This window comes from Fomitiporia mediterranea (assembly GCF_000271605.1).
Source record: "Fomitiporia mediterranea MF3/22 unplaced genomic scaffold FOMMEscaffold_3, whole genome shotgun sequence".
In the NCBI taxonomy this organism is placed as follows: domain Eukaryota; kingdom Fungi; phylum Basidiomycota; class Agaricomycetes; order Hymenochaetales; family Hymenochaetaceae; genus Fomitiporia; species Fomitiporia mediterranea.
The window spans coordinates 700,341-727,242 of NW_006760388.1; the positions used below are offsets into that span (position 1 = coordinate 700,341).

General features: G+C 43.2%; 6 protein-coding genes across 6 annotated transcripts; all 6 read left to right on the forward strand.

Annotated features, from left to right (window-relative positions):
• The first annotated feature begins 45 nt into the window (after positions 1 to 45).
• Positions 46 to 11,146, forward strand: pks-nrps1 (polyketide synthetase). The gene is made up of 27 exons (XM_007263416.1): positions 46 to 236; positions 284 to 354; positions 422 to 453; positions 512 to 738; positions 808 to 882; positions 934 to 992; positions 1,048 to 1,179; positions 1,237 to 1,361; positions 1,410 to 1,521; positions 1,588 to 1,704; positions 1,758 to 2,746; positions 2,800 to 3,606; positions 3,660 to 4,750; positions 4,806 to 5,022; positions 5,083 to 5,143; positions 5,198 to 5,271; positions 5,323 to 5,389; positions 5,442 to 5,735; positions 5,799 to 6,134; positions 6,186 to 6,859; positions 6,911 to 7,198; positions 7,260 to 7,414; positions 7,468 to 9,486; positions 9,537 to 9,835; positions 9,888 to 10,375; positions 10,428 to 10,745; positions 10,807 to 11,146. Exons 11-27 carry the CDS (start codon positions 2,368 to 2,370, stop codon positions 10,983 to 10,985), a joined length of 7,746 nt encoding a protein of 2,581 aa, XP_007263478.1. The 5' UTR covers positions 46 to 236; positions 284 to 354; positions 422 to 453; positions 512 to 738; positions 808 to 882; positions 934 to 992; positions 1,048 to 1,179; positions 1,237 to 1,361; positions 1,410 to 1,521; positions 1,588 to 1,704; positions 1,758 to 2,367; the 3' UTR covers positions 10,986 to 11,146.
• On the forward strand, positions 88 to 1,664 carry FOMMEDRAFT_78932 (epimerase-domain-containing protein; the record flags this gene model as incomplete). The annotated part of the gene is made up of 10 exons (XM_007263415.1): positions 88 to 236; positions 284 to 354; positions 422 to 453; positions 512 to 738; positions 808 to 882; positions 934 to 992; positions 1,048 to 1,179; positions 1,237 to 1,314; positions 1,423 to 1,521; positions 1,588 to 1,664. The coding sequence occupies 10 exons, from the start codon at positions 88 to 90 to the stop codon at positions 1,662 to 1,664; spliced, it is 999 nt and encodes a 332-aa protein (XP_007263477.1).
• A 338-nt stretch (positions 11,147 to 11,484) lies between the features above and the next one.
• On the forward strand, positions 11,485 to 13,741 carry FOMMEDRAFT_152630 (uncharacterized protein; the record flags this gene model as incomplete). The annotated part of the gene is made up of 11 exons (XM_007263417.1): positions 11,485 to 11,632; positions 12,052 to 12,199; positions 12,263 to 12,286; positions 12,382 to 12,599; positions 12,657 to 12,762; positions 12,826 to 12,883; positions 12,939 to 13,048; positions 13,110 to 13,249; positions 13,309 to 13,434; positions 13,497 to 13,632; positions 13,699 to 13,741. 11 exons carry the CDS (start codon positions 11,485 to 11,487, stop codon positions 13,739 to 13,741), a joined length of 1,257 nt encoding a protein of 418 aa, XP_007263479.1.
• An 862-nt stretch (positions 13,742 to 14,603) lies between these two features.
• Positions 14,604 to 16,170, forward strand: FOMMEDRAFT_152631 (uncharacterized protein; the record flags this gene model as incomplete). The annotated part of the gene is made up of 8 exons (XM_007263418.1): positions 14,604 to 14,919; positions 14,970 to 15,075; positions 15,144 to 15,201; positions 15,263 to 15,372; positions 15,432 to 15,571; positions 15,627 to 15,752; positions 15,809 to 15,950; positions 16,014 to 16,170. The coding sequence occupies 8 exons, from the start codon at positions 14,604 to 14,606 to the stop codon at positions 16,168 to 16,170; spliced, it is 1,155 nt and encodes a 384-aa protein (XP_007263480.1).
• A 427-nt stretch (positions 16,171 to 16,597) lies between these two features.
• Positions 16,598 to 18,071, forward strand: FOMMEDRAFT_165795 (uncharacterized protein; the record flags this gene model as incomplete). The annotated part of the gene is made up of 4 exons (XM_007263419.1): positions 16,598 to 17,016; positions 17,075 to 17,416; positions 17,467 to 17,880; positions 17,945 to 18,071. The coding sequence occupies 4 exons, from the start codon at positions 16,598 to 16,600 to the stop codon at positions 18,069 to 18,071; spliced, it is 1,302 nt and encodes a 433-aa protein (XP_007263481.1).
• A 541-nt stretch (positions 18,072 to 18,612) lies between these two features.
• Positions 18,613 to 18,918, forward strand: FOMMEDRAFT_152633 (uncharacterized protein; the record flags this gene model as incomplete). The annotated part of the gene is made up of 1 exon (XM_007263420.1): positions 18,613 to 18,918. One exon carries the CDS (start codon positions 18,613 to 18,615, stop codon positions 18,916 to 18,918), a length of 306 nt encoding a protein of 101 aa, XP_007263482.1.
• Positions 18,919 to 26,902: the final 7,984 nt, after the last annotated feature.

Below are 26,902 nucleotides of genomic sequence, written 5' to 3' on the forward strand. Positions count from 1 at the left end.
CGTGTCTTCGGCTCTTTGCCTCATAATTACCACCTGCGATTGCACATCGCATAGCTACTCTCTTCCGTTCCACTTCCATCCGAGGCAATGTCCAAAGTCATTCTTGTCACCGGTGGTAATGGTCTTGTTGGGCAAGCCATTCAGCACGTCGTCAATGATCCCAATGGCGACCCAACGTTCCGTGCTGCACCTGACGAGACCTGGGTCTTCGTCAGCTCGAAGGATGCAGATCTTAGGTACATGACTTGTTCGAATAACAGGGAAGTTATTTATCGTTGCACAGGAACATGGACGCGACAAAGAAGCTCTTTGAGAAACATAGGCCGACGCATATAATCCATCTTGCTGCAATAGGTTGGTTCCAGTGCACTCACAACTCTATGTGACCTTTGCAAATAATCCATTTTTATTAACCCTGTAGTCGGAGGACTATTCAAGAATATGGCTCATAATGTCTGTCGTTTCCGTGTTCCTTTGCTCTTTACGTACCTAATCGCATCCCGCGTCGCAGCTGACCTTCCTTCGAGAAAACGTGTTAATCAACGACAACGTTCTGCACTGCTCTCACTTGTATAACGCTTCCAAGGTTGTCTCGTGCCTGTCAACATGCGTCTTCGCAGACGAGAAGGAGGTGAAGGACATCTATCCGCTTACGGAGACAAAAGTCCACCTTGGTCCTCCGCACCCGAGTAACTTTGGTTACGCGCATGCGAAGCGGCTTGTTGACGTGCAGAATCGGTTTGTCGCATCACTTTTAATGGCTGTACGTGACTAATTATAGTGTAATCGTCATTGTGTCGCGTGCAGCGCATACAAGCAGGAATTTGGGTGCAACTTCACATCTGCAATCCCGACCAATGTCTTCGGAGAGTATGACAACTTGTGTGTTAGCTTATGCAAAATACTTATTAAGCCACTGACCATTTATTTTAGCGACTTACAAGATTCACACGTCATACCTGGCCTGATTCACAAATGCTATATCGCAGAAAGTGCGGCGCTGGTATGCAAAGTCCTTTGACGCAACTGATGTCTTTGGCGCTCTAGAGAATGGTACCGTTTTTCGACCGTCCGGAAGTGGAAAACCTCTACGCCAATTCATCTATTCTCGCGATCTCGCGAAGCTGATGATCTGGATGTTGAGGAATTATGACGAGGTCGATCCGCTCATACTCTCAGGTACAGTCTCTAAATATATGCTGACCGTGGGTTCAATGACATGAACTCCGGGAAAAGTACCGGAGGAGCAGGAAGTCAGCATCGAATTTGTCGTGAATAGTGTCGTGCGTGCCCTTGAGCGGAACCGAGAGACCCGTCGCGCGTCCGATTCATCCGTGCAGCCGTTCAAGGTCAAAATTGAGGTAGACTTTCTCTCGTTGTTTTATTCTCCGGTGCTAATATCCGTTTAGTGGAATCGTGAAGCGTCAGACGGGCAGTTCCGCAAGCCAGCCTCAAATGTAAAACTTACTACGTTGCTGGAGCAGGCCGGAGTAAAATTCTCGTTCACTCCATTTGATCAAGGTACAGTTGCATTGGCGTGCACTAACTCGGAATTGGTGCTGCATATGCTAACTTTCAATGAACCAGCCTTGCAAGGAACGGTCGACTGGTTTGTTGAGAATTACAATTCAGGAGCAAGGGTTGGGAATGTTTCAAATGCTTGATTGCGTGCAATTTAGATTTGTATTACAACGCTAGGTGCAACTGGAGATGTATAGAAGATTTAGCACATACTCACACATGGCGATCTAGTACAATTTGACAACCTTCATGGCGAATTTAGTCTGTCCTGTGTCAAGTTGCTCACACTGCCACACAGAGAGGCTTCAGGACAGGAAGGAAGCGAGTGATGACAAAGCCCGCGGGAACTGACACGCCTTAAGCGGACGCGCCGTCAGTCTGATGACTCTGCGCAAGTTGTCCGTTCCGCCCCTTCAAGTTCTCAAACGAAAGTCAAGAAAAGCTTTTCACAGCAATGGCCTCGTGTGAATTGACACGGCTAATCTAAGTGCACACCGACTCGGAAGATAGTGCCGCCCTGCATAGCGCTGATTCGCTCAATACCTGTACTCAGATGTCGCGGCATGGCGTCCGCAAGGTCCAGCGTTTGCGGTCGCTTGCCGCCCTTGATCGCGCAACCTGACGCATCATTTGTAACTCATAATAAGTTGCGGCGAATGCTCTTCCTGTCCTTATTCATGTGCTGTGCCTGTTAGCGCTTCTCGGCGATGCCGACCGCTATGTTTGGAACACTTACGGCCGCATCTCACAGAAAGGTCGCATTTACTTCCGGAATAGACTTATAGTCCTGGGCATTGGGATAAATGCCTTCGTACACACTGCGGCGGACTTTTCACTCCTTTCACTATGGCTGGCATGGACGCCCACCAGCAAGATACCGTCATTCATAGATTTGTCGAAGTCGCGACAGCTCCAGACACTGCAGATGCGCAAGTCATCGACTGCTGTGGTGATACGCTCACCTACGCCCAGCTGCTTGCAATCGCGCGCGGCATTTCCAAGGAACTTCGCTCGAAGTTCGGTGAGAAACCTATTGTCTCCATCGTCAGTGACAACAACCCGTACGTATTGGCTGTGATTCTCGCGGTCTGGCTGCTCGGAGGCGTCGCAGCGCCGTTAGATTTCCATGCGCCTGAGGCGCTTCTTAAGGGAATGCTTGAGGGCATTCGCCCAAGTTGTGTCATATTGCCAGAGACATCTGAGGGAAACGTAAAACTCGTTACTGGTCAGTAATTGTTTTCAATACCGTGTCGTTTCTTTCCCTGACGTCCAGTTTAGGTTTGGGACTCAAAGCCTTACCGTTCACACCATCCAACTCCGGTATTCCGACGCTTCTCAAGAAGTATGCAACCAGCAAACCCTCCATTGATCTCGCTACTCTCTCCTCTCCTTCTGATGATGCACTTTACCTCTACACGTCTTCCGCTTCCTCGACTGCCAATCTAAAGTGCGTGGCCATCCACCATGGAATGCTCTTCAGCAATGCCGAACTAGAGCTTGCCACATGGCGTGTTCGGAGAGGGATCACGCAAGAGCTTTACGCAGCCAGTCCTCCAGAACGTTTCCGTGTCCTGGGATGGGGCCCATTTAGCCATATCATGTCCCTTGCACATGATTTTACGTGCCACATCGCCCTTCCCGTTGGGTGCTACATTTTTGCGGTCCCGCCGTCTACATATCCTGTGGTCCCTCAAGATACTGCCTCTCCTAACGGCGTTGAATACGATGTCGGTATGATGCTCTTGAAGACAGCCAAACGCGCGAACGCAGACATGATTAGTGGTGTACCATGGCTTTATAAGCGAATTATGACTGCTTGTGAAGCTCATCCCGAGTACCTTGAGCTCCTCAAGGGATGTCGCCAACTTTTAAGCGGTGGTGCTCTTACAGATCCAGACGTTCAGAAGTGGTCAGATGAACAAGGGTTCAAGATGGATGTTAGCTTGGGCATGACGGAAATTGGCGGTGCTCTATTCGAGGTGGATGTCAAGACGATGGCGGAGGGCGGATACCCTGTCGCAGAAGCTCTGGTCAAGAATGCCAAGCTGACACTTATCGATGAGGATGGTAACGAAAATAGTACTTGTGAGTGTATCGGCCTTCCTAACGTCTCTTTCATTACTGATCGCTGGGTACAGATGGCGAACTCGTCATTTCTTCAGCATATATTGCTCGTGGCTATCGTAACTTCAAATCAGCTGCTCACTCCTACGATCCCGAAACTGGAATTACCGCCTTCCAGACTGGTGACATCTATTCGCAGAAAGATGGCTGCCTCATCTGGGAGGGTCGCAAGGAAGACTATATTCAACTTGGATCTGCAGAGATCCTTGACCCTCGCGGACCTGAGCGTGAACTTTTGGCAAGTCCGGCAATCGCACGAACTGCACTTGTCGGCAACAACTTCTTGCGCGGCGCAGCCGATTATGTTTGCGCTATTGTAGAGGTTCCGGAAAGCGGATTCGACGCACGAGAGGTGATGCGAGCCTTCACACAGGTGAACAAGGGCTTACATCCACCGCTGCGAGTTCCTGTATCTCGTGTGCTTGTTCTTGATCAGGGAGAGACTATTCCTATGACACGAAAGGGGCTGATATGGAGAAAGGCACTTGAGGAGCGGTTCGGGAAGAGGCTTAATGAGCTATTGAGCAACTCGAAGTTGTCAAAATTCAGTGGCGAGAGGAAATCGCGTTCAGCGAAGAAGGACGTGAAGACGCTTGAGCAGGTTGAAGCAGAGGTGGCGCAGATCGTTGCGGAGGGACTGGGCATTCCAAAGTCGCTTATTGATGAGAATGGGGATGCCTCGTTTGCTGAGCTTGGGATGGATTCCAACATGGCGACGCGGATTGTGTCGAAGCTAAATAACCGCTTCGCTCTCGATCTTCCTATAAGTGCATGTCACGACTATGTTGACCTTGCCGCGCTTTCGCAGGTTATATTCGAGAAGCTTAACGCTTCGTCTCTAACCGTGTCAAATCAACTTTCTGGAGCACACTACGCACAAGGAAATGATGACCTCGATGTTGTCATCGTTGGTCAAGCCTTGCGCCTTCCGGGAAAGGTGAATACTGCCAGTGCTTTCTGGGATGCCCTCGTGCATAAAAAGCAAGTCCTCGAGCACATGGGTAACGATCGCTGGGACCATTCGTCGTTCTATCATCCACCAACGAATCCTCCGTCAAAGCCGCCACCAGGGATGATAAACTTCACTCAGATGGGCAGGATTGAAGTAGGTCCTCCCTTTGATAATTGAAAACTATCTAACATTCTCTTATGATGTCCAGGTTGCGAGTTACGATAACGCATTCTTCGGCATCAGCCCAGCCGAGGCGTACTTCGTGACACCAGGTGCGCGTGTTGCAATGGAAGTCGCCGTTGAAGCTTTGGAAGACGCGAACATTCCCTTGAACACGATAAAAGGCGGAAATATGGGAGTATTCGTTGCACAAGGGCCAGAGTTCGGATACCCCGATCTGATCTACACTGAAAAAGGTTTTGAGGGTAAGTTTCAACAAAGCTCGCGAGTCGGTTCATCTTACTAATTCTATTGTTTCAACAAAGTCTATGACCGGTATTATGGCACTGGAGTTGCGGACAGCGCAATATCTGGGAGGCTTTCTTAGTAAGTTTCTTACGTTCATAGCAGAATATAAGCGAGATATCTCATGTGAGATAGCTTCCTGGACATTCATGGGCCTTCCGTGACTTTAAACACAGCGTGCAGTGGTGGCCTTGTTGCCCTTGATAATGGTACGCGATTTAAACCCGTGTAATAAGCACTCCTAACATTTAGTATGCTAGCTCTCATGTCCATTCGGTATGGTCAAAGCGAATCAGCAATTGTTGCCTCAGTGAATGTGCATGTTTGGTACGAGCTGTTGACTTATTTATACCACCACTTCCTAATTCTTATTTGGCAGGCCCGGAAACTTTGGCTTCCTCTCAGCGAACCAGATGAGCTCCTTACATGGGCGTTGTGCAACGTTCAGCAAGGATGCTGATGGTTATGTACCGTCTGAAGGTGCTATGGCTTTCATCGTGAAGAGCAAGCGTGCCGCCCTGCGTGATGGCGACAGAATTATTGGTGTAGTGAAATCAACCTCGGTACAACACAATGGCCGCTCGCAAGGTCTCGTTGCACCAAACTCGAAGGCACAGGTTAAGCTTCAGCAGACAGCCCTACGCGCCGCAGGCATTGCAGCAAAGGATATTGAGTAAGTAAATTGCTCTTTGGCGAATCAAATTTCTTTACAATTGATTCTGTATATGATTGTCAGCTTCATCGAAAATCACGGTACGGGAACTATTCTCGGAGATCAGATGGAGATCCAGGCTATAAATGAAGTCTTCGGCGGCACGCACACCAATGAGTCTCCTCTTGTCCTCGGGGCTGCGAAAACGGTTTTCGGACACACCGAGAGTACCGCGGGACTTGTCGGTGTGGCAAAAACCCTTCAGACGCTGCAGCATTTCGTCGTTCCTGGGCTTGCGCATTTGAACGGCGAGAACCTCAGCCCAAGACTGGATACGACTGTAACTCCACTGCGGATATCCCATCTTGAGACCCAGTTGCAAAGGAGGGCAGAGGGTGTCCCTCTTCGAGCACTTACTCTGTAAGTCTGAATCTATTAATGCCTTCGGACATTAACTCAGTGTGTTCAAAGATCCTTTGGTTTTGCGGGTACCATTGCGGCAGCCGTTTTGGAAGAATACCAGCCCGAAAAACCAGCCCAGTCTAATGCCGCAGAAGCGCTTTCACGATCTGTGCCTCATCTTTTTGTTGTGAGCGCGAAGACAGAGAAAGCTCTCCAAGAGTATTTGCGCAGCTATGTCAACTACTGTTCTCAAGCTGACGAGTCAGATCTCGCCAACATCTGTTACACATCCTGCGTCGGTCGCGAGCATTACCGATTCCGATTTGCTTGCACTTGCACTTCATTGAAGGAGCTCCTTGGTCATCTCAATGACGCATTATCGTCTGCTGAAAAGAAGCCATTTTCAGCAATTCCCTCGAAGCCTCGAATTGCATTCGCCTTCCCGGGTCAAGGCAGCCAATGGCAAGGTATGGGCCGAGCATGGAGTGACGTGGATAAAGTGTTCGCAGGTTATCTCCTTGAATATGCCGAGCAGGCATCTGAGTTACTCGGCGTTGATTTACCCCCTCTGCTGTTTGACTACGCAAAAGCCTCCGAAAGTGCCACAAGCGTCATCAACGAGACGCATATCTCCCAGTCGTGTATCTTTGTCTTTGAATGTGCCGTGGTCAAATGGCTGGCTCACATTGGTATTCAGCCAAATGTAATTGTCACACACAGTCTTGGAGAGATAGCTGCCGCAGGTTCGTATTAACACTGTCTGTTGCTGGTATATACTCACTTCTCGTTACTAGTCACTGCTGGATGTATGGAATTTAGTACTGCACTCGAATTCGTCGTCGCTCGCTCAAACGCTATGCGCCCAGAACGAACCAATGGCGGACTCATGGCAGCTATTCGTGCGCCTGCAGACCCAATTAAGAAGCGCATCTCTGCATTGGGCATTTCCGATTTGGTTACTATTGCTGCATACAATTCTGACACGCAGCACGTAGTCTCCGGTGAAGAACAGGCCGTTCGAACTCTTGTAGATGACCTAGCGAAGAAATCGATTAAGGGTACCGTTCTTTCGGTGAATCAAGGTATGGTCTGCTCTGTATAACAATGATCACACCGAGTTTCAGCACTCAAATCGACCGTTAGGTTTCCACAGCCACTGTATCGAACCATCGTTGGCGCCTATTCGTCAATACATGGAAAATAATGCGGAGGATATTAGCGCGCCAACCATTTCATATTTTTCGAGTGTTGAAGGCCGGGCCATCAAGACTGGCGAGGTCTTGGATGCCAGCTATTGGGTAAGAGCTCTTTTTCATCTCCTATTGTAATGATTCTTAAATATACAATGTAGGTCAAGCAGGCGCGTCATCCTGTGCGCTTTGCAGACGCTGCACGAGCGATGCTTAATGAAGGCAATGCCACTGTGGTCATCGACGTTGGCCCTCAAAATGTGATCGCCCATTTGCTCAAGGACGCAAGCACTCGCTCCCCCAAACCCCCTTCTATCACCTCACTATGCGATAGACCCAGTACAAACACCTTGAACCCGCTCATGCAGACCATGGCGACGCTCTATACTCAAGGTATTACGCCTGACTTCAGCGAGTTTTTCGCTGGACGACGTTACAGGCCTCAAAAGGTTGCCATCCCCACATACCCATGGCAGAGGCAACGCCACTACCCTACGATTGTACCCTCTCGAACAACCAAAATCAAAGGCACAGAACAGACCAATGAATACATCAGAACTTGGGATGTGGGGAAGGATCTCGGCCCTTTACTCGAAAAGGACCACACTGTAGATGGTGTTCCCATTGTTCCCGCCGCCGCTCTAGCTACTTTTGTCTCGCTTGAGGCGCGAAAGGCACGATCAAGCCCCGTTGTCGTTGACCTGCGTTTCCTCAAACCTCTGCTGCTTGAGAATCCTGATCAAGAGACTCTGACACTGGAAATTCGAGATAGCTCTTTCACGTGCGTCCACAAACGGGCCGGAGTCGAGAAAGGAATCGTTTGTTCCGGAAACCTCCTCCCTGCTTCTCCACAAGGACCCGCATCATTCAAGAGCAGTCATCCTGCCAATACTTTGAGCAAGGAAGCCGTATACGAGAAGTTCGTCAATAATCTTGTTCGATTTGGACCAAGCTTCCAATGCATTCAGTCAATCACTGTGTACGCGGACCATTGCGTTGGCGAAATCCGGGTTGCATCATCTGGAAATTCTCAACATGACTTCGTTCGTAGGATGGATGCAATATTGCACATGTTTGGAGCCATCGCACCAGAAAGTCCGCCAGAACTAAACTCGGGAGGCGCATTCCTGCCGTCTGCTGTCAATGGGTTGACAATTCACACTGACTCATTCCCCGAACATATCAAGTGCATCTATCGTCTTCCCATTGATGTCTCGCCAAACTCGAAGAAAATGACGGCAGAGCTCCAAGTAATCTCTGAATCAGGAGAACTCCTCGCTACGTGCTCTCGTTACTCTGTGTCCTGGGTTCCCTCTTCAATGCCTATTGTTTCGCGTCCACTTCCTCCGAAGGACGGCTTGCCTCGTGTGCGGACGAAATGGTTGAAGAAGTCGCTCACGTCTGAATCGCAGTCCTCCGTTCCGAGCACCGCTGAACTCGTCTATGTTGGATCTAGTCAGCTAAAGGGCGCACTGACGGAGCATGCAAGGAATAACTCGGTAAAGGTGCATGTAGTCGACGACATTAGCACTTTCTTAAAGTCACAAAGCGGCTCATACTACGTTGTGTATGATGCTACATCTGTCGCGGAAGATGAGATGAACGAGGCGAACGCAGTCAAATCTGCATCAGCAGCTCTCAGCTTTGTCAAAGCTATCGCGCCTTACCTTTCCTCGGAGAAGATACGTTCTGCATTGATACTCACACGAAACGCGCTTCAGATTTCCCCTGACGACGCAGACTCGTTGTTGAACATCTCACTTCCAAAGTCTACACCCAGGTCAGGTTGTCTCATGGGTAACTTTGTCCAGGGCATGGCCCGAGTGTTACGTCAGGAGACAGCATCACAAGCTGTTTTCGGTGTTGACCTTGCTTACGAAATCTCGCCTGAGGATGCATGCTCTCTCGTACTTCGCGAGCTCGCGAGCTCTCCTCGTCAGAAAAGCTCTCAAATTGCGTACCGGTTCTCGACTGAACGTCAGTCTCTCCGCTTGGAGCCACAGCTAATTGAGGATGGTTTCTGGGTTCCTCCTCCAAAAGGTGTTTCCGTAAACAAGAGGAACTGTACTGTTATCGTAGGGATGGTTGACACTACCATTGCCCTTGCTAAGCACATGGTCGAGAGACGTGGCTGGTCGAATGTCGTTTTCGTCGATAAGAAGAGCAGGGAGGATATTGAGGTGAGCATGATCCCTCCCAGAATCTTCAAACTCTACTAATCATTTCATAGGTCGCATCCACGCTTATCAACTTAGAAGTGGAAGGCGTTGAGTTTGACTACGTGCAGGCCAAAATTGAGTCTTACGAGGCAGTTCGTGATGCAATACGGTCTATCAACGACAGATATGGGTCAATTCATTCAATACTGCTTGCGAATGGAGCATTCAAAAGCAATGCCATCGCGGCAGTCAGCCAGCAGGAGCTCGGGTCTGCCATCAAAGTAGGAGCCATGGGCGCTTGGAATTTGCATCAAGCTTGTGAAGAATTAAAGATTGATGTGGAACGCTTCGTAATGCTTAGTAGTATAAGGTAAGCTTACCTCTTCTCGTCTGAGATCAGCCTGTGGTGACACTTCTTGAAGCGCAACTCTTGGGAAACCCGCGAACCTATCGCTCATTGCTGTGGACGCATTTATGGATGGACTCGCTGCATACCGCTCTTTTATATCGTCACGTAAATCGTACTCGATACAGCTCGGAGTGTGGGAGTCTCAAGCGGCGTCAGAGCAGCTTGTCAGCGGGTTGGCTGTAGCCCCTGCTATGACTTATGACCATGGACTTCCTCTCTTACTGACAGCACTTGAAGATTCTCAATTGCCGACAGTGTCGCTGCTAGCCAAGACGCGTTTCGGTCTCCTACGAAGCAAGGAATTGTATTCTTCTGATCCGTACTACGCTTCGATTATAAACTCTGCTACCCCGGAGGAGGCGACGAACTCTGTTCCCAAGGCAAACGCTGCAAGTCCAACTAAACGTGCAACTCAGGTTGCTGTACCTGCTGTCGAGAAATTCTTGACTGGCAGTCTGCAGAACATACTCGGGCTCACCTCGGATGATGTAGGCAATCTCGGTAAGTTTCACCAGTGCTGGTGATGACACGAGCTAACTGTCTTCATTGGTAGACTCGTCAACGCCGGTATTGTCACTCGGTATTGACTCTATCTCCTTCACACAACTCCGCGCAGATGTGGCTGGAAAGTATGAAGTCGACCTACCGATGTCTTTCCTCGGCGAAGAGTCTCTTTCGCTAGGCGAGTTGGCGGAATTCATCGTTGACAAGGCAAAGGAGCAAAACAGTTCCGAATCGTCGGATCCATCTGGTTCAGAACAAGACACGCTTGTGGCCGTCGAAGAAGTAACTTCAAAGGACGCCGAAAAGTTCATTTCAACAAGTTTGCAAGCTGTCCTGGGAATGACCGCGTCAGACATGGAGAACATTGGTTAATAGCCCATTCTTATGCATTGTCAATGAACAAGTACTAACTCGTTCGGCTTGTACAGATTCATCCACCCCGGTATTGTCGCTGGGTATCGATTCGATTTCCTTTACGCAACTTCGCGCAGACATACAGAAGAAGTATGACGTTGATGTCCCAATGACATTCCTTGGCGAAGATTCCCTCACACTAGCTGAGCTCGCGGAGTTTACTGTTGAGAAGACGAGAGAAGCAAGAAATTAACATATGTGATTTGGAGGTGTTGCCGATACGAAAGGGGAGTTTCATACGAGAACCGGTTCCTACTAGAAATGTTTCGTTGTCCTGATATCAATTTGTGGCTCATAGTGTATGTATCATTACTTGCATGTCATTTTTCAGTTACTAGACGTCAATACACAAACTATTGTATCGTACTACCGAATGTGGACTGCTCGATTATCCTACTACTGCTTTTATGATTACAGAGCACGGTGTTTCTAAGACTGTTTTCGCTTCAGTACAGTAAATAAAAGCGGATTGAGACAGGTGGTGTGAACATTGATCATTTACTTTCCGTGCAAGCAAACAATATAATGCTTGCCAAGTGCAAATCAAACTATTGTATTGTAAACCACGTGGTTGGTTTCCTTTGATTTGTGCAATGCTTCGCGCGCCACTTTTGTTTCCAGCTTCCAGGCCTATCTGTCGTTCCTCGCCTAGCTGCTGAGATACGTACCGGACCTGGGGCATACATTCGTCAATGGCGAACGCAAATTCAACCTCGATCAAATACGCAGCCATAAAATGCGATCTACGCACTCCGCAGTTCCCCGGTTTGCGGGCTTATCACTGTACACATGCCTTCCTCGCTACTTCAATCTGCAACTGCGTTTCACTGCCTTTGCATGGTAAGCAGTATTAGCACAAGGGCCCCGACTCTCCCGGTAGCTCCGGTTGGACTATCTTAACACGTATAGTTCATTGCAACGCCGCAATCTGTAATAGCGACGAACCTTGTATCGGATCGGTCACTATTAGAAGAGAGATTCTCATGTGTACTATAATAAGGACAAGACTAACTAAGGCTGAGCACAACCGGCTCTGATTTTCTGAACTTCTATGTCTGAATCTTCAATATTGTTGTTCAAGACCCTTCCATGAATTGCTACGAGAAGCCCAGCAGACCGTATTACTTTACAGCTACGCCGTTCCGCATAGACCGGAACGACTAGTTGATCGCAGTCGAAGGCTGTGAAGGGACGTGCATACAGCCAAGAAAAGCCGACGATCATCGAAGCGAAGAAATGAGACGCTGCGACGCGCTCAGCCGAACTGGAGGCTGCGGCGCGAGCTTCGTCTCTTCGTCTCTTCGTGAAATGGTCTACGGGCACCGAAAGCGCACATTTCTACGATGTCCGGAATACGAGACCGAACGCAGACAATGGCGGACGCACAGAGGCTCGACATGCATATAAGTCTCGAATCCTTGCTAGAAATCGACTAAGAAAAAGAACAAGGAAAAATGATCGGACCCACAGACCAAACAGGAAGCCAGAGCGGAGGTAAGCGTACAAAATTGTTTTCTGTGTATAATTTGTTGATTTTTACAACATTGCTTCTTTTCAAACTTGATAGTTTACAACCAGGACTACGTTAGACTTCAGCCGCTAACAAATAACGCTCCCGCCGATTCGTTCACGCAAAAATCGAAAGCATCAGTCACCACAGAAACAGATAATGTCCATGTCCCTGACCGCTCCGGTGGACGTACACCATCACCCACTCCGTCGGAAACTGCTTTCCTCAATAACAATCGCCTTATTGATTGGCATCGCATGAAGACGTGGCAGTATTGGTTCGAAAGGAATAAACTGGGTCGGTGCACCAGTTATTTTTTGTTTTTTGTGAAATCAGATTCTCATGGTGTTTTAGTGAACTACGTTATGTTTGTCATGAGCATTGCTTTAGTAGTTCTTGGTGCGCGATATAACAAAAAAATTGTGCACGCTCTCAATCCTACGGCACGGCATCTGCGTGAGTGAGTTCACAGTTGCCCACCCAGTATCACTGTTCAAACCAATTGACAACTATCTGGTGCCAGTATGAGCGCGGGATGGCTGATACCCATTGCTATCCTGTTCGTCATAGCATTCCCACCAGTACGTCGATACACAACTTAATAAGTACAGTAGACTTATGGATACCTATTCGCAGCTTATGGGTCAAGAGCTAGCATATATTCTTATTGGCATCATTTGGGGATTCTGGATCGGAATTGGTGTCACGGCAGCTGGCACTATTCTGGGCGAGATTTGCAGTTTCCTGTACGTTTCTTTGACTATTACTTTCTCGCTAGTGATATTCACTGACTCGCACTCTTATTAGCGCTTTCCGGTACTGCTGTATGGTCAGGGCATCTAAATTTGAGGAGAAGCATATTCGTTATGCGTGCTTTGCCAAAGTCGTTCGAGCCGGAAGCTTCAAAATCGCCCTCCTGACAAGGTACACTGTAATCCCAGGACACCGTCAGTAGATGTCTCCAGTCAAGAACATTTGTCACATATTGACCCTCAACTGCTTATAGTGTTCACACCTATATTCACTACCTGCGGGATGAACTTCTTCCTCTTCGTGTTAGCTGTATTGCTATCCCTCCCAAGACAAGCTGCCTTTATTTACATTGGGGATGTCCTGGAAAAGGTAGAGGCAGGTGAGCCCTCCTCTAGAAATTTTCCTGTATGCATGACTGACGAAATGAATATTTTCATGAAGGTAACGAGAGACAATTAGATCGAATTCTCTCTGGTGTTGTAGTCTTCGTGCTGGTGACCATCACGATTGCTGTCATGCTCTACATACGACGCCTTATGCATCGGGTTAAGCATGACGTCGTTTATGCTCGGCGAATGTATCGGTAAGATCTCCGCAATTTCACTGTGCTCGTTCTGACTCTCGCTCCTCCTGCATGTACTAGGACCCGTGCGGAATCCTCACAGGCGGCTCTCGATCGTGCATAGACTAACACACTTCTCTGGATCTTAGTCTTCCTACCATAGCGAGAAAACTATGTAATCTGATGACCCTATTGCCTCGATCCCTTTGGTCGATAGTAATGCGCAAACATGTCTACTCGTCTGACTTCTTTCGAGTATGCGGTGCACTCCAGCGCAGACAATCGTTAGTTGTCCTGCCTACTGGGTTGAGACGTTAAAGTCAAGGGCGGCAGAGGACCAAGACCGAGTTTGTAAATAGCCATGGACAGACTCAGGGCATACAAGCTGGACTAAGCGACAAGGCTCGCATTTTCGTTCACTGGCCGGCGTCATTATGCCTAGTTCTATTCTTGAAATGAATTGCAAGATGATATTGAGCGAAGATCGGGATGACTTGTACACCAAATAGTTGACGGGGAAGCCACAACGTTGTTGTTGTTTCCTTCCTTTCACGTAGCTCACTTCTTCACCATTCACATGTCAAGTATGAAGTCAAAGCACTTTAAACAAGTTACACTAAGTAAGTGTTTGTAAAGGAGAGTCTGCTGCTTCCACGGCACACGACCCGCACCTATCAGATAGTTTACTGAAAGAAGTGGGCGGCCGGCGAGGCAATGCACGGGATCAGATGGAGTGGAAATAACGGACCCTACGAAATTTGTTGATTAAAAGAACCTGTGTAGATGCTTCGCTGATGTGCATAATACAGGCTTACAGCACGAAGATAATACAGCAACGGACATTCACACGATCAGTAGGATAAGGATGCGGCAGTTGTCCCATTATTTAAGGCAAGTGCAGACAAGCAGGCTGTGAGATACAACTTTGGGGCTGCCCACAGAACGTTAAACCAAACTCGCAGAAAATTGCCACTGTTTAAGTCGATATGCATCGTAATATTCAACAGGAGGATCGCAATAGTGCGTATATGGTTGATCATTACCACGCTACCTCTTTTAGTTACACAGCTGGTCCATTTCTAGTCTCTCCCCAGGTTGGACCCACACATACTTCCGAGTTCTCCAAACACAAATCAAAGCATTCAGACAATGTTGGATCCGAAGATTATGCTGTTATAGAGAGAGTTGTCTCGCGTACACCATCTCCTACGCCGTCAGAGACGGCCTTTCTCAATAGAAATGGTTTCATTGATTGGCAGCGTATGCGTAGCTGGAGGTTTTGGCTGAGAAAAGACAGGATATGTGGGTACCCCCTAGAAGAACAATGGCACGCAGTCACTTATCCTCATCAGGGTACTATGCCATAGCACTGATAGTCATCACATTAACCGTTCTTCTCGCTCGTTTCAACAAGAAAATTGTGAATGCGCTTGAACCGACAGCACGCCATCTGCGAGAGTGCGTTCAGCCATTCACCACCATGCAAGCGTTTGTATGCTATGCATATCTAACTCACGTGCATGTAGGATACGCGGTGGATGGCTTATACCGATTACCATTCTATTCGTTATTTCATTTCCACCAGTAAGTCAATTTCTATCTCATTGATTCAGGTTTTACACTATATGCACGTTGTTATTGGCAGCTTCTCGGCCATGAGATAGTAGCCATGCTTACTGGAGTCATCTGGGGATTCTGGATTGGATTTGGTATTACAGCTGCTGGAACTCTTCTTGGCGAGATCGGTAACTTCTAGTAAGTACCTGATATTTACAATGCATTTTCACCTAGAATTTAACGACTTCATGTGCCAGCGCGTTCAGGTACTGCTGCAAGGCGAAAGGTGCTAAAGTAGAACAGAGGAGCCTTTACTATGCCTGTCTTGTCAGGGCAATTAGAGAAGGGAGCTTCAAGGTCGCACTTATTGCACGGTTCAGTGCAATCCCTGGACATTGTCAGTGGCGCAGATTCAGATGTTTCTTCCAAGCTCAATCACAGGCTTCATTTAGTATTGACGGTCATATTTTCAACTTCCGGGATGAATATTGTCGTATACATATTCGCAACGGCTCTATCACTTCCGAAACAGGCTGCGCTTGTCTATCTCGGCGTCGTCTTAGAGACGACTGGCATAGGTGAGTTGTAAACTGTCATGAAATACGTTATTCTTATCTACGGCTATCACAAAAAGGCAAAGAAAGCCGCGAAGAAAGAATTGTCTCCGGAGTCATTGTTTCGGTGACGGTAATCGTGACTATTATTGCGATGCGATACGTACATCGTCGGATGAACGGAGTCAAGCAAGCCGTCGTATATTCTCGCCGCAAGGCCCGGTCAGTTCACTCTCAACTGTTATTCGTGTCATTTGTTGACTATAATCTTGTTCATCTCTGTAGGCAGGGAAAATTGAGTCGCTCAGATACCATAAGGTCTGCACGCTCCGAGTTTCATGAAGGGAGCATTTCGCATATCCACCGCCCGATTCCCTTACGTACTCTGCCACCCGCAGCAAACCTGAGTGGTTCCTCTCTTCTGGTCATCAATCGAGCATGACGAACGCTGTACCTTCTTCCATAAGGCTCTTTCCTTTTCAAGTGGTCCACAATCAACGGTACAATATAAAAAATTAGACAAAGCTACAAATCCTTGTACCACCGCTATTTAATCTTCGTGCTTTCAGTCTCTGACTGGCTGGCAAAGACACGTTTTATATTAGGTATTGATTGACGCAGCGCACCTCGCTGTTTCGTATTAGATCAGCTGTGATTCTCATTGAGATCTTTACCATTTATGGGAATGATCGTAATACATCACAACAAATCAAAGTCTATCTACTTCGACTTTGCCGTACAATTAGTCGATTTACACCCATCATCCCCTGTCCCAAGACCACCATCTTCGTGTCTGTGTCAGCACCCACAGTCGGTACACTCTCCTCGTCCTTCGTGCAAAATAACCAAGTAGTCACTTTTCGCAAACAATGCGTTCCGACCAATCGAAGGCGGAACCTTTCAGCGAATGCTCGAGCCGGCCGCTCAGGCGGGTGGCCTCCGTCCAGTCGTTAAATTCCGCATTCTCACATCTCTCTTCTTCAACGATGACCGCTTCAGATCTTCCCGGCCCTGGTCGCATTCTGGACAAATATGTCTTCACGAGGGGCGGGCGAGCACTTGAACGAGCCATTGCACGGACTGCTCATTCATTAGGCTTCGGACCTTCTGCCGCTGCGCTTCGCATTGGTGCGAACTTGCGCGGATTTTCCTTAGATGAAACTCCTCCGACAACAGCACTCATGACATATGAGGGCGCAGCACCAAAGAAACTTAGGCTGGAACTCGGGCTGGTCCAGGATATTCCCCGTCTAAGAGTCGATTGTCAGAAGCTTGTCGGTTATACAAAGTAATTGGTCCCTCTCACATATGACATGCATTTCTTATAGCAGACCATTTGCCACAAGGTCAAATGTTGTCAGCACTCGCATTCAGACATATAACATGATTATCACTCTATCCATCCGCTTTCCATATCTAAGCCTCTACTTCGAAAGTACCGATTTCAACAAAAGTGATCGCGCGAGTTTGCCGCCTTGTCGAGTAACTGACGATGAGCTGCTAGAAGAGACGCTTGCTCGGATGACTTTCGCTTGTCTCACTCCCTTGGACGATCCGGGAAGCGTCGCCCGTCTAGTTGACCATTTGGCAGAACAGACAAAGTATGCTGAAGAGCAGCAAAGTCCGTGGAGCACGTGTCCCCGGCACCTTTACCTTCCGAGTGCAGAGATGATTCGCAAGTATTGCGAGTATGTCAAAGGACCCTGTTGTGAAACGTGTATTCATGATATTTTAACAGGAACCCTCACACTTCTTTCGCAGCTTTGCGTTTCACTGGCATCATCTTCCGACACTCCCTCCTCTCCCGCGGGGCTGAATTCTTCGTGAAACTCAACAGCGCAACTATGACTGGATTCTGGAGAGAACTTATAGGTTGCATGCAGAATCTCGTTCAAACAGAACTTACTCGGCCATGTAGATGCTATTCTTGCTTAAAACAGTGTCTCAACGAACCAAGACTTGGGAGTACCACGCTCGGAAACTTGGTCACTTTAGCAGAGCCGGATCCCGAGGGTATAGATCTATTTTCTGAAACGATTTTCGAAATGCTTTATCGCGCTGTTACGTGGGATCCGCTCCTCGAACAATTGGAAACGCGCTCCGCTAAGCTTCGCGATTTGTTGATTTGCGACGCCCTTAATATCTTTGAGTCGTAAGCATCTCTATTGCCTCCTCGATTCGCCTACATTGACTGAGGTTTACCTTTCCCTTTGCAGTTCAGCCGCGCAGACTCTCTTTCCCAATGCCTCTTTTGTTTCGTTAACGAAGCTGAAGCCGCAGGCTGAGCCTCTATGTGGTAAGGCAGGTTACACCGAAGCCTTTCCCGGGATGGCTACAACGTGACTTTCCAAGTGTTTCTGAATGTTCAATCTCTCTACAGCCACCTGTAGGATATTCTGCTATTTCGTTGCTTCAATCTAAGCAGGATGAATTATGATTCTAAATGTTCACGATATTGTACATACATGTTTGGATTCGGAGTGTATCCATAGCTATCGTTGCTGTATATCAATTCCTTCAGCGGTAACTTATCTTTGGGCATTTATAGAGACAGCATATGTTCTAAACCATGTCATCAACCAGCAATTCTATCTGCGTGCTGTGCTACAACCATCACTTTGAACACTGCCTCGCTATTTTCGGCTTAAATTGGCCGTGATTCTCATTGAGTTTTTACTATTTATGGTAATGATCGCAATCAATCGAAGTCAAGCCTATTTTGCTCCCGCTTTACAGTACAATCACCGTCAATCAGTTCAATAGTTGAATTATCCTGGTATTTATCGTCGTCTCCTTTCCCCTTCATGTCCATATCATCGTTAACAATGGTTAAACTCTTCTCGTCCTCCATACAAAATAACCAAGTAGTCACTTTTCGCAAACAATGCGTTCCGACCAATCGAAGGCGGAACCTTTCAGCGAATGCTCGAGCCGGCCGCTCAGGCGGGTGGCCTCCGTCCAGTCGTTAAATTCCGTATTCTCGCATCTCTCTTCCTCAACAATGACCGCTTCAGATCTTCCTGGACCAGGTCGTATTCTAGACAAATATGTCTTCACAAGAGGCGGGCGAGCGCTTGAACGAGCCATTGCGCGGGCAGCACACTCCTTAGGTTTTGGACCTGCCGCTGCTGCGCTCCGCATTGGTGCGAACCTACGAGGGTTTTCTTTGGACGAAGCTCCTCTGATGTAAGGATTTGATTTACTGGTTTGTATTTTATTACTACTACATTGCTGATTGTATCAGATCATTGTACAGTAGGACCCACAAGTGTATATATTCTCATTGTAGTTAGTTACACTTCCTCCTTATGTATCTACACATGTATACCCCTATAAAAGACAGTATCAACTGCTGGGTAAAGGGGATTCTTTTCCCCTGACCCCTTGCTTGAGTACTAGGTTATCCTAGTCAGTAGTTGAGTGAACTAAGAGCAATTAGAATTCTCTTGTGAGGAATAGTGAGTTTCCTTACATATTTTTGACTGTACTCACCTAGCATTGAAACCTCTTGCTGGATGTTGAGGAACCAAAGAGTCTGATCAACCCTAGGTCTCCCTTGTTGTCTAGTACCTATCAGGAATTTTTTGTGAGTAAAGTTATGATTTTCAAGTAGAAACAGAGACTACTTACTAGATTAGCCTTTAGTAGGTTCACAATGCTTCAGAATACTGTAGAATGCTTTTAGAACACATTAACACATATTAATATGGACTAGTACTAGATATGCTAAAGGTTTGTATTAATCAGATGAGTCAAGGACTAGGCATCTGTAAAGGCAAAAAGGAACAAACAGGTGCACATTAAGTTTACAGACAATGGACAACAAGATTATCTATTAGATATTGATTACAATGTAACTGCTGAGTCTTAACAGATGATTCTTAGAGAGTACCCAAGTCTGAATATTAATACTAACATGTTAGAATGTAAGTCCTCATCCCTTGTAGGCTGGAGACAACCTGATGAACTTATCCCAGGTGATAAGTCCTTGTCTACACAAGGTTAGAGACACTCTAATAAACTACTACATACTAATAATGTAGAATTAAGGTATGTAACTGTACTAACACATATAGTTAGACAAATGTACACTATAGAGTAGACACTAGCAAGTATTGACCTTACTAGGCTCAAAGAAATAACAAATAGTAGTACAAAGAGTAAAGATGCTTAAGTAATTAGATTCAAGGATTTGTCTAATCAAGTACAGAAGGTTGAGTTTGAGGATTCAACTTACTAAGTACAGGCAATTAAGCTTGAGGATTTACTTGATCAATTTAAGACTACTGAGTTTGAGGATTCACTTAATAGAGGACAGGCAATTTGGTTTGAGGATTCACTAAGTTAATATAAAGAGCTAACAGTAAGTATTAAGGAATTTGTAAGCTAGTACAAGAGTTACAGAGTGTATATAGTTAGTATTAGTGAGAGTGTAGATGAGTATCTAGTGAGCACACTTACTTCAGAATGGAAACACATTGACAACAGTAATATAGAAGGTAATAAGACATTTAAGACCATTTTCAGTAGTAAAGAAAGTAGCCAGGACTCAAAGAACAAGAGTAACAGACAAGGCTAGAAGAGCCAGACATTAGAATTACAGAGATCTGATAAGGAACAAGACTTCTAGAAGGTAAGGAAGACCTTTAGACACATTATAAGAGTTAGAGTAATTAAGATAGACATAGAACATGTTAGCCCATTCTACAGTTTAATAGACATTAGTGATTTGAATAAGAGAATGTACAAGTTTAATAGAATGTATCAGGAAGAGGAGAAAGCAACTCCTTTATCAAACAAGAGTAGACTTAATAGTATAGTAACAGAAAAGTGTGAAACACTTTAGACAGACTATAGAACAAAAGCTAGACATGCTATAGTACTTACAGACAATAGAGATCAGAACTATCAATCTAAGAGTGTAGAAGAAACACTCAAGAGTCCAGACAAACAATTACATTCATAGAAAGTAAAAGGAAAGTATAAAGTAAAAGGAAAACACAAAGTACAAGAAACAGAATGAAAACCAGAACTGTCAAGCATTCAATACAATTATGAAATCAATTCAGACTATCTAAGCAAAACAGACATTGTATTAACAGAACAGTACTTTGAGGATAGTAAAAGTGAATGTAAATTAGAGCTACAAGGATTAGTACTTGATTTAGAGAGTGAAAATCAAGTATACACTTACAAAATCAAGTGTTTAACCTTATACATGGTAGATATCAACTATACATTACACAGGAGCAATATACAAGACTACTACAACAGATACAACACTCTAGCCAGGTCTAGGAATAAGAGAGAAAGTAAAATACCTGGATATATATAGTCTTACATAAAAACATTAAGTTTTTCAGAACATTAGAGTATCCCTTGTGAAAATAAAAGGAACAAACAATCCTATAACAATACTTTACAATTGAAAGCAGTCTCAGGCAAGGTATACACTAGTAGTATTAGTGAGAACAATATTGATTCAGAGTGTAGCAAACTATACAGTTCAAAGCTACATATTGAGTATAGTAAGTATAAGAATAGTTCTAATAGTAGTTTAAGAACAAACAATGAACACAAGTATAGTGAATCATTAAAAAATGTTCAGAAAGGCAGATTTGTATTAGTAAGACCTTCAGAGAGCCTAGCAAAGAATAGCTACACATACAGAACAATACAGAGCTCTAGAATACAGAGAAAGGGAAATCTCAACCTAGGATCAGACTCAGATAGTAATAATTCAGATTCCTCTTCATCTAATGACAATAATCAAAGTAATGCTTTATTCAAACTGTCAAACATTGATTCAAGTAATACAGAGACTACTAAGAAGTATAAGAAATGCTTGAGAAAGAAACAGAACAAAGAACTCCTCAAATTGAAGATACAGATACACAGTACAGAACTAATAGCTCCTACAGTATACTCAGGTAAACCAGACTTGTAGAAGTATACAAAGTTTGTTATTAAAGTTAATTAGTACATGAAACAATTAGGACTTTATTATTTCCCTAAGAGCTGAGTAGGGATAATGTTAGGTTTTATTAAGGGAAAAGTAATAAATTTCTATTTGTAAAAGATTGTAAACTATAAGTATTAATAAACACTTGCTTAATTCTTTAGAGAACTTATAGACTTTTGTTTCCCTTCTAACTTTACTAAAATACTGTGGAAAGAGTTCAACACTTTAAAACAAGGTAATAGGAATATTCAGAATTATTTGTACAACTTAGAGATGAAAGTAACAAATCTTAGAAACATTTCTCAGCAAGAATTAACTAGACAGACATAGTATAGATTGAATTTCAAGTACTAGAGGCAATTACAATTAGATTGCTTGAATCCAGACACTATAGATTACTCAATCTTTAAGGATAAGTTTGAGAGTATTGAAAAAGCAAATAAATCCATAGGAATCAAATGGTACATAGATTCTAGACAACATTTTAATATGTAAGGATGTAATATTGATTCTTAGAGTAATTATTTGTATACAGACAGTTTTAATAATTCAGGAAACAATCAATTCACTCTACAGGATAGTAAAAGTAATGATTCAGATTATAGTGACTCTAGTCAGGATATTACACATACAAGCAGTACAAACACTAAAGGAAAGGCTAGACAATTGTATTATCTATCTAGGAACAATGACTAGTATAAAAGTAAGACAGGAAACAATCATAGAACATACACTACAGGTTTCAAACATTATTCCTAATTGAAATTAGATGAAATGAGAGTGAAAGGACTATGTTTCATTTACAAACAAGATGATCACTTAGCTAGGAATTGTCCTACTCATAATACAATCAGAGTAAACAATGTGTAGGATAATAGTTTATCATCTAGTAATGTTAGTATTAGTTACACTACTTTAGATAAGTTAGTAGACAACTTGGACAGTAAGAACTACATAGAATTAGAGTTGATTACAGACTATGACACAGATTCTTACATATCTAGTAGCAATATATATGTTTTATTAATTTGAATACTTTGTGAAAGTACTACTAAGGATTCAGTAATAGAACAAAAGAGTTTCACAATGGAACACAAGTTCAGGCATACAAACAACACATTTGAAAGGGCAAATTCAGTATATTTGAGACCCTATAAGACTATAGCATTTAGGCATCATACTACAGACATTTAGTACAGGAATAAATATTGTAGAAAGTCTAAACATTAAGATAAACAATTGTATACAGTATATAATAACATTTTACACTTGAAAGTACAAGTATACAGTGTAGAAAGGATTCTACAAGATTATGAATACATATGGCACATAGAAAGGACTAGGAAACATACATACAACTATTGTTTCAAGGAATCTAAGACACTATAGACACAAGACAATACATATATAAACACTTTAGAGACACTACTACTAATTCTTAGAGCCACAAATCAAAACAACACTCTTAAGAAATATAGGATGTTTACAGACAATAGGAATGTGTACTAGAACATTAGGAAAGGACCTGAGAATGTTAGAAGATTAGAATATAACTAGCTAGATAGTATTATAGTTTATAAGACAATGTAAATAGTAAACTGTACAAGCAGGACAATCTATTAAGCATTACTAGACTATAAACTATAACTACTCTTAGATACTAAGAAATATTTCAATCTAAACAATTCACACAGGTATTCTATTAAGTTAGAAGGCTACATTATGTATTGAAAGACAGACATTAGTACATTGAGTAAGGAAAAGTGTATATACATTAGGAATAAGATAATACTACTTTAGAATAAGTATTAGGTATAGAGATATATTGACAGTAATAGAAAGACACAGACATATGTATACACAGTCAATTCTAATTAGTACAGAAAAGTATTCAAAAGTGAAGAACTGCTTCAGACAATTTCAGAACTAGTAGAATGTTCAGACATTCAGGTATATCAATTCTACAATATTAGAACAAACATTTCTAGCTTCAGAATTGAAGAAATGATTAGTACAGAGTATGATTGAAGAACTTTACATAGAACAATGTTCTATAAGGTACAATTGGATGTTACACTATGAAACTATTCAGTTTATAATGAAGAATTGTTCAGAAATGTTAGAACCAGCTCAGACTACAAGGATATATTGTATAGAACACAGTTTTAGGAGAACATAAGGTATTACATTGTGAAATACACTTTCAGACAATTAGGATTCATTAGAATAAACTCAGGATACTTTATTAAACATTGTATGAGTATTACAGGCACTCAAACAGATGTGCTAGTATACATATACTTAGGATACATAGTAAGGATTGTAATATTCAAGCTATAGAATAATAAGTACAATCTACAGAATGTCAAACTATTACAATCTATGTATCAGAATGATAGTAAGACACTACTGAGATTAGGAACAGATACACTTTGTATGGAACAAAGTATAGAAGTTTAGAGAGTGACTTTAAGTTAGAGAACAGGTTTGGAACCTAGACAATCTGCTCAATTTGCTTAATCCACTCAAACAAATTATTACACTACTTTAAGAGAAAGTAAAGACAATACACATACAGCTAGTAAAGATCAGAGTGATAGTAAATTAGGAATGATTGAACAGACTATTCAAGTACACAGGAATGATATTCCAATCCTACAGAGAGATATTAAGTATTAGAAAGCTCTAGGACATCTATTAGACAATGATACAGTTTAATCTACTCTAGGAATGAGTAGTTACAATCAGTTTAAAGTATGAAATCATGTAGAGAACCTCTCCAAACACTATAAATATGTTCTAGAACAGTACTAGACATTTTACACTGAAAATAAAGTCATATTTTAACAAGAGGGTGAGAGGCACACACATTACATTACATACACACTCTTTGAGCATACAATCATGTTTGAACACACATTTTTCTTACTTGAGATACTATGAAACAATTTTGTAAAGGACTTTGTAGAACCAGACAGTATTAGTACTATAGGAAACAGGACACATGATAAGTACACAAGGAAAGAATACATTAGTACAAGGACAAGTACACAGAAAGACAGGAAGTTAATGCTAGAATGTATTGATCCACACATAGATTTACTAAATGAACAGAGAATTAGTAGCATACACTCAGGACTTCAGGCAGTACTACTATACATACAGACAGGATATTTTATTGAGACATACATAGAACAATATAGTATATAGACAGTTACAGCACTTAGGAAAGTAGAGAACACTACTTAGACATTTTGTAATAGAACATTGTACTATGAGACAGTGAAAGTATACTCAGACAATTCAGGAATCAAATCAATCAACTTACAAAAACACAAACAAGTCAAGACACAAGGAAACAGTATGAGAACACAGTAGGACATTCATTATACACAGAGATACTATGTATATACACACATATCTAGTAATATTAGACTCATACCTTACAATCTTATTGAATTTGAGACAATATTTTCATTCAAGGACAAATATTATACTCTAGGTTGTACTCTACAATTAGTATTTAAACATTGAGCTTAACAGGATATCCAGTTTTGTATCACAGTTGGTTATTACATACAAAGGAGTACACATTTAGAGACATTCTATTAATACAAGTATAAGGTACTACATTTGTAGGAACTAGTCTATTAGAAAAATTAAGGACATAGTAGAGGAATTTTAGAATACATCTCTACTATCTATTATTGTATAACTATTCTATAGAAGTAGAGAAACATGCAAGGTCAGCTAGAATCCACAACACTAATACATTCTATTAAGGAAGAAGACTATAGTTTTGTCAATCAGGGATTTACCTCTGTACTTCCTAAAGACACAAGAGAAGAGAATATTTGTAATTACTACACTGCCAGAATTTCTACTTCTGTACATATTAATCTACACTGTGTGTCTTAGAATACTTAAGAGCCAAAACACTATATCTCCCTAGGAACTCTACTGATTCTCTTTAAAAAGTGTTGTATCAATAGTAACAATCAAGAGGCAACTTTCCTACTAATTGACTATACAGTAATAATGACCATGTTTAATTTTATTAATGTTTTATCTAGCTTCACATAGTTTAGAACTATACTACTCACTGTCTAGAACACTACTACTGTCTTAATACTCACTAGATCAACTTTGAATCAGTTCAGAGAGGCAGTAATACATTACAAGAATGTTTCCCATATGTATAGGCAAGGTATTTTATTATTTACTTGCTACTAACTATTACTTTTAGTAAGTTCACTACCTTTTTACTAATTTTTAGCATTTAGGACTAAATGCTAGAGGGCAAGTGTAAGGATTTGATTTACTGGTTTGTATTTTATTACTACTACATTGCTGATTGTATCAGATCATTGTACAGTAGGACCCACAAGCACATATATTCTCATTATAGTTAGTTACACTTCCTCCTCATGTATCTACATGTGTATACCCCTATAAAAGACAGTATCAACTGCTAGGTAAAGGGGATTCTTTTCCCCTGACCCCTCACTCAAGTACTAGATTATCCTAGTTAGTAGTTGAGTGAACTAAGGGTGATTAGAATTCTCTTGTGAGGAACAGTGAGTTTCCTTACATCTGACAACAGACTCATGACAGATGAGGGAGCAGTACTAAAGAAACTCAGGCTGGAACTCGGACTGGTCCAGGATATTCCAAGGTTAAGAGCCGATTGTCAAAAGCTAGTTGGCTATACAAAGTAATTGATCTCCTTCACATGCCAGGCATGCATGTCTCTAACAGACCCTTTGCCATAAGGTCAAATGTTGTCAGCACTAGCATTCAGGCATATAACATGATTATAACTCTATTCATCCACTTTCCATACCTAAGCCTCTACTTCTAAAGTGCTGATTTCAACAAAAGTGATTGCAGGAGCCTCACAAAAAAGTCTTAAGTATTATACTTGCTTGTAATCTTGTATATTTTATAAAATTTATAAAATTTGTCCAATTACTTATAATCTTCCTGGGGGGTTAAGCAAGGAAAGTACAATGTTAAATAAGCAAGAAAAAATACTTTTAAAACTTGGCAATTTCTGATATAATTTTATAAATTGTCAAGTTATACAAGTGATTATAATATACTTCCTAAATTACAAGGTTAAGACATACTTATTAATTTGTGACAGTGTAATATCTGCTTATAATGCTTACAAGCCATTACAAGTGTTTGAATAGCTTGCTTTTGCTTACTA

Coding starts and splice junctions, on each gene's coding strand:
- pks-nrps1 (XM_007263416.1), top strand. CDS start 2,368: ATGGCTGGCATGGACGCCCACCAGCAAGATACCGTCATTCATAGATTT. Junction 3,607..3,659: donor TGGTAACGAAAATAGTACTT/GTGAGTGTATCG, acceptor CGCTGGGTACAG/ATGGCGAACTCGTCATTTCT. Junction 10,376..10,427: donor GGATGATGTAGGCAATCTCG/GTAAGTTTCACC, acceptor CTTCATTGGTAG/ACTCGTCAACGCCGGTATTG.